This window comes from Solea senegalensis, unplaced genomic scaffold (assembly GCF_019176455.1).
Source record: "Solea senegalensis isolate Sse05_10M unplaced genomic scaffold, IFAPA_SoseM_1 scf7180000014256, whole genome shotgun sequence".
Lineage (NCBI taxonomy): Eukaryota > Metazoa > Chordata > Actinopteri > Pleuronectiformes > Soleidae > Solea > Solea senegalensis.
Genome location: NW_025321003.1, coordinates 25313 through 38018, shown reverse-complemented (window position 1 = coordinate 38018; position 12706 = coordinate 25313). Strand labels below are relative to the sequence as shown.

Below are 12706 nucleotides of genomic sequence, written 5' to 3'. Positions count from 1 at the left end.
ATTTTATGTGAATTATCAACTAGATTTTAAATGAGACGATACTAAAATCAGCCAGATTTATTTTCACATTGAATGTAGGTTAACCAGCAACTCCAGAGCTAAAATCACTGATTTTGATCATGGACACATTTGCACATCCGCTCCAAGTTTTAAAAAAACCAAAACCCATTAAACTGGTTTACTTGTTTACAGCAAATTGAGTATTTTGTTATTATTCCAATTCAAAACAATAAAATTTGACATTACACTTGGTGGGAGTGGGGCCCCAAATCAAATTGATCTTAGGGTCCCATAAAGACTTGGACAAGGAATTGACACATCTTAAATGTGGGCTACGTAAACATTCCTCAGGCTAGCTTGTTAGCAATGCCAGTCAGTGACAACACTTAACATTGTATTTTGCGCACACATAAGCGTAGCAACATGTCCACAGATAAAAAATCAAACTACTACATGTATGACTGACTTAATGTGAAACAGATAAGACAAAAGGTAAATTAAAAGTAAAAGTAGCAGAGTGTTTTTATTCTTGACGCAGGTGGCAGCCATCTTGGAATCCTATGTCGGGGTTTGTAAGGTTGCTCCGGCTTTCCGAGTTAGAAATCTGACTTTCCAGTGGAAGGAATGCCCCCTAATGCCCACTAAATTTGGAAATTCTGACTTCCAACTAACTTGCAAATATTATCGTTGTACCACAAGCTAGTCGAGCTATGATACACTATGTAACTGGACTAGAATAAAAATGCTAATTTTTTCCGATAATTAGGATAGCTGCCAGGGATTGTTAGCAATATTCTCACAATTAGTTTTACTTTTTGCAGATATTAAGAACCTTTTTTACTTTTACTGTTGGCTGCGGCCACAGCAGTGAGCTAACCTAGCGCTGGGACTCGTTAGTACCTTGAAAGAACATTATTTCACGTTCATAACCATGAAAACGGAACGCCTTTGAATTATCAACTTCAAAGTCATGGACCGACTTTGACCACAACAACGGAAGAAGACAAAGAAGACATATCTGAAGGACAACGAGAGGAGGCAAAAAGAAGAAGAACCACACAGAACCATGTCCGACACGGGGTCTGATGACCTTGAAAATGAACGCAATAAACTTGGGGTGAGCAAATGTGATTATCAAGTTAGCTTCCTAGCTTGGTTAGATTGTCAGCTAGCTGAAGTTAACATTGGGTCTAGCTAACTATATGTGCATTGCTAATTAGCTAAGCAACTACTTAGGAAGTCAGCCAATTGGCATGTTAGCTTGATACTCTTTTCCTGCTGTTTGATATTGTTTGATAGCTTAAGCTAACGTTGGTACTAGCTAACTGTGTGTGTGTTTGTGTGTCAGGAGTACGAAGGCGACAGAAATGCAGAAGGAGAGAGACACGGAGTCGGCAGAGCTGTCCTGCCCAACGGGGACATCTACCAGGGACATTATGAGAACGGAATGAGACATGGATCGGTACAGTCATAATACCGAATGTGTCTTTGTGAAGTCTGAATCCGATCCATTACAAGCCCTAATCTAGTTTAGGTCTTGTCAGTGTTCAAGTGCTAAAAAAGAAGGCAACTGGACTTCTTTTAGGTTCCTGAAGATGCTTCACCTCTCATCCAAAAGAACCTAACAGAGGTCCAGTTGCCTTTGTTTTCAGCACTTAAAGACGACCGTGACCTGGATGACAGAGAACCTTCAGACACTGAGAACCCTCGCAGATATCTTGTCATGTAATGTTGCCTTGTACTTTTCTGTCAAACAGGGGACATATTACTTTAAGAATGGGGCCAGATATGTGGGAGACTATTATCAGAACATGAAACATGGACAAGGATTGTTCTACTATCCAGATGGATCCAAATATGAAGGTACAGATACTTGTTTTCATACCTTGAGCTTTGTTTTAGTCAATTTGATGTCGCGACTCAGAGCCTTGTCTCCTCTGTCAGGATCATGGGATAAGGATGTGAGAAAGGGTCACGGTGTCTACACGTACCCCAACGGAGACATGTATGATGGAGAGTGGTTGCATCACTTGAGGTTTGTCCCAATCATTTTAAAATCATGCATGCATGTTGTTGACTTGTTACTTTTCAATTATATACTTGACACCAAATCAGTTCAAAGTTATCTGGTTTCGAAGTCATTAAAGGTCCAGTGTGTACAAATTGGTGGCACCTAGTGGAGAGATTGCGTATTGCAACAAAGGACGGACTCCTCAGCTCACCCCTTCCTTTAATACTACGGTGGCCTTTGTATACCAGAAAGAATGTTGTCATCAACAAAAACATTGAGTTGTCCAAGAGTTCACATGGTTCCCAGTGATGCAGACTTCGTAAAGTTGGTTTATGTGTTGGGTTATGTGGGTCTTCGGTGACCGCCATGTCGCATGGTTACTAAAGTTGCTAGACCTCCCGCCAATTTGTGACTCGGCCAAAACGCCGTCCTTGCCAGAGTGAAAACAAATCACTATTAGACTCGGCTGGGTTCACCTAGTCTAGGTCTTACACTAAATTTTGGTTAAATTCCATGACAATAACATTGTCAAATGTTATAATGAATATTGGCTGAATCTCAAAAATGTTAGCAGATTTCAACAAACTGTAAATCCCACATGATATTGAATGCGCACTAACTGGTTGTCGTTTGACTGACAGACACGGTCAGGGCTTGTACCACTTCCATGAAACTGGCTCCAAGTACAAGGGCTCATGGGTGAACGGCAACATGGAGTCAGGCGGCGAATACATCCACTGTAACCACAGATACAAGGGAATATTTGCCAACAATAAGGTGAGTCCTGACTTTATGACCCCATGACTCATTTCCTGAAAAGCTTAATAGGTTTCCTGCCTCACGCAAGATAAGAAACCCGACTATCTAGCCGTATACACCCATAATCTTCCAATCACTTGTAATCTTTACATTGTTATGGAGATGAAGAGCCTGATTAATACAGAAAACATTCATTCTTACAGCCAGTAGGGGGCGGCACAACACATCACTGATATCTTTCACAGAGTACAGCATCATGTTAACACCAGCAATCATCTCCAAAAGGGGAAACATTTAGCTCTTACTCTCTCTTAGTATGTTGAATGTTGTCTAATGTTTGCCAAATGCAGGTTACAAGGCATTAGTGGCTCACAGGGATCATCACTACCAGTAAATGGTTACCCCCACCAGTAGATATGGTGTGTTTTATCTGCATTGAAGGTCGGAAGTCAGAACTGATAACTGGGAGTGATGTTATTTCCGAGTTGACCGTGTTCCAACAGAGAAATCTGAAAAGAAACATGGATGCAGATGTTTCTTAAGCCAGTGTTTCCCAAACCTGGTCCTCAGGAAGAGTCCTAAAAACAAGCAGGACAGTGGTCCCTGAGGACCACGATTGGGAAACACTGTCTTAGGCTAGCATTGTTAGCAATATCCGAAGTGCAGTGTTTTAACTATTGACTAGTGATAGCCCTCTTGAAATCCTATGTCGAGGTAGATGTTGCTCTGACTTCAGGGGGCAATCCAGGGTAGGGAACATTAGGGGTCAAACCAAAATATTGGGCCTAGCATGTTTCTTTCCATTGGACTAAGACTATCATGAAGGTCTTTAAAGGTCAGTATCTTTTTATGTTCAAATGTCTTCTGATGTTTTGTCCTGACTTCACAGCCCCTTGGACCCGGGAAGTACGTGTTTGACAACGGATGTGAGCAGGGGGGTGAATTCCAGCAAACAGAGCCGGTAATTTTAATTTTTAAACGCCATCACACATATGGACATACAGTATGTCCTGAGCTGGTGACTGAAGATTAAAAACATGGAACATTATTTTTAATGACTCATCTCTTTTAACAGGATGAATCTGACGGCGACGCTGGAGTCCTCAAGTGGATTCCCAACTGTATGAAGTGAATCTCACAGAGAGACTTCAGGTGGAGCCAGCTGTGGAAGAGTCCACTTATCTGATCGACCAATTACTTTTTACATTTGGCCTTTGTTTTAAGACTAAAATAAAGATACACAATATCTTTTGTAGGTTTTTGACATGAGCAGTGCTCAGTAGTACTCAGTACTTTACCAAAAACAAGGACATTTGGTGTTAAGATGCTTATAGAACAGAACAGAATAGATGCTGTGGAAGTGTAGGAAAGCCTAGCAGTGCCCCCTAATGGACAGAATAGGTAAGACAGCAGGAGTACCGACTGGTGACTCTGCTGCTTTCTGTCCAGATGATGTTGTTGTTGAATCTTACTTTTTCACATAACTGTGAGACAGGAGTGATGTGCAGTCCTGTTTGTTTTGCTGCATATGGAGCAAATTGTAGTTTAGCTGTTGTTCATGTATAAACCTACTTTTAATTTGAATAAAAACTGAAGAATATCCAAATTCTGAAGCCTGAGTCTCTGACCTGAATTATGAGGTAAGTCTTTATTTAAATGTATCAGAAATGTTAACCATAATTGGCAAAAGAAACTCAAATAGTCAATCAAACTTCACATCTATGTCACTTTTTGTACTGATGTTAGTTCACTGGGAAAAGCATTAGCGGCAGTGGTGCTAAACTGCAGGTCACCACTGAAGAAAGATGGGAATTAGGCACACGTTGATGGAGTGATTGCGAGTGGCAGCCGTCTTGGAATCCAACGTGTTTATGATGTCGCTTCAAATTTTTGATTTGGAAATCAAGTCGGAAATTCCAACTTCTGACTGTAATTACAATCTAAAGTCACCACCTGATCCACGTGTGTGTAAAAGTGTGCTTATTTCCTGTTCCTGTTGTTTTATGATAATTGTGGTTGCCCCACACACAAATCCTTACCCTGACCCCTATACAAATAACTACTAAAACAATATAACATCATTTGTTTTATTTTAAATCCCTGAAAGTGGCGTAAATTGTCAGGAAGTAGCCATACTTGTTTATATAACAAATTGGGTTTTTGGTACAGATTATGGGTAGCACTCTAAGGTGATGGTCACATGACCATGCTGCAGTAACATCAGTGATCCTAGACATGAGTGAGAATCCATGCAGCTTTCCCCCATACTCATCAAATAATCAAATAATAGTGATAAGACATGTAAAAAATAAAATATGAAGAATACTCACTGAACAACAACACCTAACCAGTTATTTAATGTGTGAAAAAACACATTTAGTTCATTATTTTTATAACAGTTGTAGTAGTAATAATAAGTAACAAGAGTAAATGTAGACCCCAGCGCCCTCAAGTGTCACTGATGTGCAACAACATGCACATTACACACTAGACAACAGGAAAAAATCTGACATTCGTATTATTAACCAGATTTAAAACAAAAACATGAACTGGCAAAAATTATTTTTTACATCATATATGTGTTAAATGTATGTTACAACATTCTCTACATATCTATTTTTGCTGTAGTGAGACAAACTTCTGTTGTACTTAATACTTAATAATAATAATAATTAATAATACTACTTAATATGGCTGTTGCCTTTTTAGTACAAAAGTACAAGAAAAGTTTAGTTGAAGAAAAACACTGATTTCCTCTTAAATTCTTTAAAAACTAGACAAATAAATGACTTTCTGAAAGGTTTAACTACCCAGTTCGGGAGAAGACCCGCCCCTTTGCATCTGATTGGCTCTTCTTGATGATGCAACACCAGAGTTGTCCAATCATGCTTGAAACTGACGAACCATACAAGGGGAGGCGGGGTCTTTGGCAAGGAAACAAATGCACCTCCTGCTGGTCACGTGTGAATGTTCTGTTGTCATGGTAACTGTAAACAGGTTTCCTTCACAACCACACACACACACACACACACAGAGAACGATGTCGGATGTCGGATCAGATGATCTTGAATATGAACACAACAAACTCGGGGTGAGAGAACACAGTTAGCATTAGCACATTTAGCAATAAGTTACTTAGCTCAATACTCCCCCTATGTTGTTATGTTGTGATCAAGCTAATGTTGGCACAAGCTAATTGGCTAATCTTGATTTTGTTGTGATATTGTTAGCACACTGAAGCTGAAGTGCTACTAGCTAGCAGTGTGTGTTTACCTACTTGGCTAATTAGAACGTGAGCTAAGTAGCCAATCAGAAAATTAGCTAAGAAGCTAATTAGGAGTGCACTAGGTACCCACATGTGGTAATTATGAAGTTAGCAACGTAACCTCTTAGCTCAACACTCTTTTCATTGTGTGATATATCTTTAGAAAACGGAAGCTAAATTACCTAATAGCTAACCGTGTGTGTGTGTGTGTGTGTGTGTGAGAGACAGGAGTATGAAGGGGACAGAAATGATGAAGGAGAGAGACACGGTGTCGGCAGAGCTGTTCTGCCCAATGGGGACATCTACGAGGGACATTATGAGAAAGGACAGAGACAGGGACAAGTACAAAACATAATACTGGACGTATCTTTGTGAACACATGCAAATGTTATGCATAATGTTACATTTATGGCTTTTTTTTACTGCCAATTACAGCTAATATTTTTTTCAATATTGTTATGTCCACCAGGGGACATATCGCTTTAAGAATGAGGCAAGGTATGTGGGAGACTATGACCAGAACATGAAACATGGACAAGGAACCTTCTACTATCCAGATGGTTCCAAATATGAAGGTCAATATTCCTATTTTAACTCCTTAATAGATTGCGGAGTGTTTCGGAACCTGACCTTGTCTTGTCTCTGTCCATCAGGATCGTGGGACAAGGACGTGAGACACGGTCATGGCGTCTACACGTATTCCAACGGAGACTCGTATGAGGGAGAGTGGCTGAATCACATGAGGTCCATCTGTCCCTCATATTAACATCACACACGTGTTTTCAGTTGTCTGTGTTTCTAAAGTAACTCAGCTGTTTGACTGACAGACACGGTCAGGGCACTTACGTCTACCACGACACTGGCTCCAAGTACATGGGCTCATGGGTGAACGGCAACATGGAGTCAGAAGGAGAGTACGTCCACTCCAACCACAGATTCAAGGGGAAATTAGCAAACAATAAGGTACATTTTTGACTTTTTAAGCTTGTTAAATGTGAATATTTTCTAGGTTCTTTCCTCCAATGAACAAAGAAATTGTTGAAACCGATTTATTTTGGTTTGGGGACAAAATAAGGACATTTTTTCTACACCAAAAAAGTGCTCAATTAATGGAGAAACAAATGCATCAATTATGCAAATAATGGTTGGTTGCGGCCACATGTGTTTTTAGAATCTTGTCAGTCAATAACAAACAAGCATCTTTTTCTGTCTCTGCTCTTCCTTTGCAGCCCATTGGCCCCGGGAAGTACGTGTTTGATATTGGGTGTGAGCAACACGGAGAATTCCGCCAGACAGAGGAGGTAATTTAACTGACTTATTTCACTCATAAATGACCTTTTAAGACCTCAAACTGGAACTTTGTCATTTGCCAAAGTTAAAAAACATGAACGTTATCACAACGGGCCATGCACAGGGTTAGGAACCATGGAACCCGGTTGTACACACCAGAGCCAAGTTTTCATCTACACCTAAAAAGGACGCCTAAAAAAGTCAACAAGCGCAATCATGACTATGCCAAACCTATGGTGGCAGTGTACCGGGAAGCATAGAGTCAAAAACTAATTACACGTCAGTGTAAGTCTACGAGACCTTAAGAATAGGTTTTCTGCTTTATCGCAGAGTGAGATAGACTTTTTTCTAGTGGGAAACTGGAGTTTTTAAACCACTCACTCTCCCACACTAAAGTCCACAAAGAAAACCAGCTGTTTTTAGCTCACGGGGACACAGGAGCTGCTGTCTCGTGTGGTCAGTAAATCTGAACAAGGATTTCATACACGGAAGTGTATAAATCACTGTGACTGTGTGTGTCTTGACCTCATACAAGCACATTTCAATGACTCATCTTTGACAGGAGGAGTTGGCCAACCCCAAGTGGATTCCAAAGTTAATCACAGGCCTGACGCTGTTGACTCCAGGAAGAGAGACTTCAGGTGAAAACATTTTTTGACTGTAAAAAGACACGATAGACACGATAGTCTAAATGACATTTCATACAGTTAGTTTTAAGTGTGTCGTTGGCTAATTGTTGTGTGTGCGGTTTATTTTTCAGCTGTGGAAAAAGAAATTGTTTCAGCAGAGAAGGCTGAGGAGAACACACCTGACTGACTCGTCCACTACTTTACATTCTGTCTGTCATGATATTGCTGATGATATTCACAGAATTTCAAAATAAAAGTGTTTATGTTGATATATTTACTTCATAATAATATACACTAATTTAACAACTTAACAAAATACTTCTACAGTTAGCTGCATAAAATGAATAAAGTCGCTTTAGACATGACACAGCACAAACCTGACCCTTCAAATTAGCTTAATTTCAGTGACAATTATAAATGTTATCATTTTCCTGCAGTATATAAGGTTAAAAAAACCCCAGCTGCTGTGAAGAAAATATCCAGCTAGCTAGAAGAAATCTCACGATTCTGTGGTTGAAAAATTTGTATTAATATTGTCTTTTAGAAAATGATTACATAATGATTTTTCTCTATATTTTATTGTTTGACAAAACAATTTGCAAGTAGCACATAACAACATTATAACTGTTTTAAAAAAGAGTTGAAAGTATAAAATCAATAATAAAAGGTTTTCAAGGTATATTTTAAGACGTTACATACCCATGCTATTGTAAACAATCACGGCAATTTGTTTGTTTTATGAAATTCCTTTTTAAACTCTCATTCATTAAATACATCATCATCATCTCATAAGCTATACTAGCAAACTGGCTAGCTATCGCTAGACGCCTGTTGGAAGGTAGTTTAGCGCTATCTAGCTTCCAAAAAAATGTTTTAAATAGTTCATTTCGGACTGTCGGTACCGACTCGTGTGAATGTTGCCCCAACTGTAGCCTCGAAGAAATCAGGTTTCCTGAGTCTTATTTTGAAGGCCACAGCCGGAAGTTTGTCGTTTCACTTCCGTGTCTGCAGTGAGACTACTTGTTTGTGTGCTGTCATGCTGACGTGACGTCGCAACTCCTTGAAAAGTGAAAGCGAGCAGAAAGTCGTCATGTGCGCGAGCTGACGGGAACGTGTTGGCCGGTCCCCAGTTTATGTTTTTCCGCCTCTGTCGGGATATATTTAACGTCAGCGCTTCCCGTCGTTTAACGCAGAAACACCGGTCGATAATGGAGGACGGCGCTCAAACACAGCCGCTGTTTAGCTTCGGTGTTATAGCCGACATCCAGTACGCTGACATCGACGACGGATACAACTACAGCCAGACGAGTAAGCGCTACTACCGGAGCAGCCTCCAACTGCTGGGACGCGCCCGGGAAAGTTGGTCCGAGGCGGCGGTGAAGCCCGACTTCGTCCTCCAGCTGGGGGACATCGTCGACGGCTTCAACAAGAGACACGGCGCCTCGCAGCGAGCTCTGGACACGGTGCTGAGAGAGTTCGGCTCCAGCCCCGAGCTGGAGGTCCACCATGTGTGGGGGAACCACGAGTTTTATAACTTCAGCCGGAGCTCGCTGCTCCTGTCAAAGCTAAACACGCGACCCCTGAGCGGAGACCCGGCCGCCGCCTGCTGCTCCGACATCTACGCCTACCACTTCAGTCCGGTTCCCGGGTTCAGGTTCGTGGTTCTGGACGCGTATGATGTGAGTGTGCTGGGGAGAGAGAAGGACAGTGAGGAGTACAAGAGAGCTATGAGTCTGATCCTACAGCACAACGATAACGAAGACCTCAACTGTCCCCCAGGTACAAAACCGCTCGCTTACAGCCATTATCAGAGGCGTTTCAAGACAATTTGAGGTCCAGGGGGCCCACTACATTAAACTCAGGCCGTGACCACACAGAAACATAACGTAAACAATCTTTTTCTCTATTGTTTTGAGAGAATGTCGATGCTAAATGCTGTAGTACAGATGCCAGGCCTTTATGTGGCGCTGTAATGTTGCTACACTACAAAAAGGACAGAAAAGAAATTGTATTTTATGAAAAGATGATGTTGGCATTTCCCCAAAACCGCAGCATTGGCGTTTTGAGATTTCCCCACTCTGTGACTCGTTCCAACCCAGAAATTCTAGCAAATGTAACGCAGTATGTGCTAAGTGTGGCTACTTCCTGTTGAAACAATTTTACCCCAGTTTTGTGATTTTTTTTTTTCCCCCCAAACAAAATGAATGTGTGATTTAATGAATCCATTGTATAATTTCTTTGTTATAATAATAATAATAATAATAATTAAAAGGTGATATCATTTTGTTGTTTCAGCATATGGAAAGCAGAGGTTTACAATGTTCAACGGAGGCTTCAGTACGAAACAGTTGGACTGGCTTCAATCTGTCCTGACGTCGGCTGACGACAAACGAGAAAGAGTCACTCTCATAAGTAAGTGAAACAAAGCATGTTTTCTTTTAGTTTGTGGCGTGTGAACTGAGCAGATTATGTGTTTGTCCTTCATCTTTTAAATCCAGTGTGTGACTATTGAAGTAAATGTCATAATTAGCTCCTTAAGGCGTTTTCTGATCTGTTTTAATTATTAAACTCTGAGGTTATAAATTCTCCGTCACAAGCAGGAAGTTTAAACTGGAACACCCACTGAGGTCGTAAACTTGGGGTGGGGGGGCCATTCCATTTGTAATCAGAAGTTGGAATTTCTGAATTGAGGAAGTGTTCTAATTAAAGGAACCTCTGCTAGTTTCCTGCTACAGTGCCTAGATTTCAGGCATTGTCCTGCCGTTGTGTTTGTGTTTCGCTCCATTCTTTATATCCTCTCAAAGACGGATTTTGTGAGCAGTAAAATTCACGTTTGAAACTTTTTGTGGGCGTTTCTTTCTCTTTTCAGTCAAACTCCCAGTGGTAGGGCTGAACAATTAATTGAAATTTGATCGAAATCAAAATGCTACGTCGCAGTATTAGGGCCACATTGAGAAAAAAAGCATTTCACAGACTTCAAGAATAAAGTTGGAATAAAAATATTCTAACTGGTTGTTTTAGAAGAGGAGACTTGTTAAAATGAGGGCCATGAGTGGAACATTTCGTGGAATTGTACTTTAGAATAGGTTTCACAAACATAAGTAATAAGTATCAGGACTTTAAAAAGAATGTGGACTTTATTCTCGAAGTCTGTGTAAATGGCGCAGGTGATTGGCGATGCAACAAATATTTGTGTCCGCTGTGAACACAGCGTTAGAGGGTTAAAGGTCAGGCGACCTAAAATCAAATAGAATCAGAATAGATTTTTTTTTTGTTCCACTCCCTCCCCAGGTCACCTCCCCGTCCACCCTTTCTCCGCCGACGCCATGTGCCTGGCGTGGAACTTCGACGAGCTCCTCGCCGTCATCCGCTCCCACAGCTGCGTGGTGTGTTTCATGGCGGGACACGATCACGATGGTGGATACTGCCGCGACGAGGACACGGGGGTGCACCACCTGACCATGGAGGGCGTGATCGAGACGCCGCCCAACAGTGACGCCCACGCCATGGTCTCCGTCTACAAGGACCGGATGGTGCTGAAGGGGAGTGGCCGGGTCGAGGATCGAGTGTTTCCCTTTCCACAGTGATGCTCGATCATTTACGACTGTCCGTTGCTACATTTAGCATTCCTTTCCTCGGCTTTTATCGCATTTTGTGAGGGGGGTGGGGCCTTTTTTTCACCAACACACAGACTAATAACTTCATGAGAAGAAAGGACCTCCTCTTTGTGAGGTTTCTGGTTAAAGTTCAAGTGTGATGAGATACAATTTAGCATCAGACGGTTGTGAATACTACAAATTACGCAAAACATGAAATCTTTCCTACTGCGTTTTTCCTCTCGTCACCGAAAAAAACGTAGATTTCTTACACGCACATTTAATGAAACTAATCTTGTTAAAATTGTGAATAAATCTGTCAGAAATGATAGCCTTTAGGTCCAGGATGAATCAGCAGATATGGTGGGGCAGTTTCTGACTATCGCCTCCTGCTGGCCGGGCAGTTTGTGTTTCTAACTGAGTGGAATTTTAAAAAAACAAACATATTTTTGTTTATCTGCAGTAGGGAAGACAAAGTACAGGAGACCGACGTCCTTTAGAAAACATCATAAATCCGTGAGAAATGTCAGAAAATAGTTACGGATTGTACTGCTTTAAATATATTTTTTAAGAAAAAAAAAGATGGTGGCGTTATAAAAAAACATACAAATATATAACATTATTTCAGCAAATACAATATAAATACCTCAAAAACATTTTATTGCACTTTTTAAAATTAGATTTTACTTAGATTTGTTCCTGTGTCTGTACAGGGTTGCTTTCAGGGGTTTCTGATCAAAGATGAATATTTATTTTACTGAGACATGATTTTTTTTTTAGTTTTCATGTTGCAAAAAAATGACATGATGTAGCTAGAAGTTTGAAATCTGCATTATGTTGTTAAATGTGATGAATTACACAAAACAGAAAATAAAAACAAAAACCATGTAAGACTTTTTCCTGCTTATTGCGCTATCTGGCTTCGTGTGCCGCATTCAGGAAACATGGGAATGTAGTAAATACAAGTTTTCTATTTGGAATGAAGTAAAGAAATGTCAGTTTTTCCTCAAGAAGCAGTTGAAACATCTCACAATGTTCTTGTGTTAAGGATTAGGAAGTGATTACAAGTAGTTGTAAGTAACTTAATACATAGTATTAACTATATAGTATTGTTTCTGTAGTAATTTTGCAGTAAATTTACATTCTGTAACAGAAG

The 12706-nt window shown here is 40.5% G+C and overlaps 3 protein-coding genes across 4 annotated transcripts; all 3 read left to right on the top strand.

The window, feature by feature from the left end:
- Positions 1 to 839: 839 nt before the first annotated feature.
- Positions 840 to 4313, top strand: LOC122760969 (radial spoke head 1 homolog). The gene is made up of 7 exons (XM_044016182.1): positions 840 to 1117; positions 1349 to 1462; positions 1758 to 1863; positions 1945 to 2035; positions 2653 to 2788; positions 3660 to 3731; positions 3846 to 4313. The coding sequence occupies exons 1-7, from the start codon at positions 1067 to 1069 to the stop codon at positions 3900 to 3902; spliced, it is 627 nt and encodes a 208-aa protein (XP_043872117.1). The 5' UTR covers positions 840 to 1066; the 3' UTR covers positions 3903 to 4313.
- A 1451-nt stretch (positions 4314 to 5764) lies between these two features.
- Positions 5765 to 8223, top strand: LOC122760972 (radial spoke head 1 homolog). 2 transcript variants are annotated; one of them, XM_044016186.1, is made up of 8 exons: positions 5765 to 5861; positions 6260 to 6377; positions 6505 to 6610; positions 6689 to 6779; positions 6863 to 6998; positions 7265 to 7336; positions 7888 to 7966; positions 8086 to 8223. In XM_044016186.1, exons 1-8 carry the CDS (start codon positions 5818 to 5820, stop codon positions 8139 to 8141), a joined length of 702 nt encoding a protein of 233 aa, XP_043872121.1. In that variant the 5' UTR covers positions 5765 to 5817; the 3' UTR covers positions 8142 to 8223. The 2 variants fall into 2 exon arrangements, with proteins under 2 accessions (XP_043872121.1, XP_043872120.1); XM_044016185.1 differs by having other exon boundaries at positions 5804 to 5861; positions 6264 to 6377.
- Positions 8224 to 8969: 746 nt separating this feature from the next.
- adprm (ADP-ribose/CDP-alcohol diphosphatase, manganese-dependent) lies at positions 8970 to 12441 on the top strand. Its single transcript, XM_044016184.1, has 3 exons — positions 8970 to 9733; positions 10250 to 10366; positions 11246 to 12441. Exons 1-3 carry the CDS (start codon positions 9088 to 9090, stop codon positions 11539 to 11541), a joined length of 1059 nt encoding a protein of 352 aa, XP_043872119.1. The 5' UTR covers positions 8970 to 9087; the 3' UTR covers positions 11542 to 12441.
- The last annotated feature ends 265 nt before the right edge of the window (positions 12442 to 12706 follow it).

Coding starts and splice junctions, on each gene's coding strand:
- LOC122760972 (XM_044016185.1), top strand. CDS start 5,811: ATGTCGGATGTCGGATCAGATGATCTTGAATATGAACACAACAAACTC. Junction 6,780..6,862: donor GAGTGGCTGAATCACATGAG/GTCCATCTGTCC, acceptor TTTGACTGACAG/ACACGGTCAGGGCACTTACG. Junction 7,337..7,887: donor AATTCCGCCAGACAGAGGAG/GTAATTTAACTG, acceptor CATCTTTGACAG/GAGGAGTTGGCCAACCCCAA.
- adprm (XM_044016184.1), top strand. CDS start 9,088: ATGTTTTTCCGCCTCTGTCGGGATATATTTAACGTCAGCGCTTCCCGT. Junction 9,734..10,249: donor AGACCTCAACTGTCCCCCAG/GTACAAAACCGC, acceptor TTGTTGTTTCAG/CATATGGAAAGCAGAGGTTT. Junction 10,367..11,245: donor AGAAAGAGTCACTCTCATAA/GTAAGTGAAACA, acceptor CTCCCTCCCCAG/GTCACCTCCCCGTCCACCCT.
- LOC122760969 (XM_044016182.1), top strand. CDS start 1,067: ATGTCCGACACGGGGTCTGATGACCTTGAAAATGAACGCAATAAACTT. Junction 2,036..2,652: donor GAGTGGTTGCATCACTTGAG/GTTTGTCCCAAT, acceptor TTTGACTGACAG/ACACGGTCAGGGCTTGTACC. Junction 2,789..3,659: donor GAATATTTGCCAACAATAAG/GTGAGTCCTGAC, acceptor CTGACTTCACAG/CCCCTTGGACCCGGGAAGTA.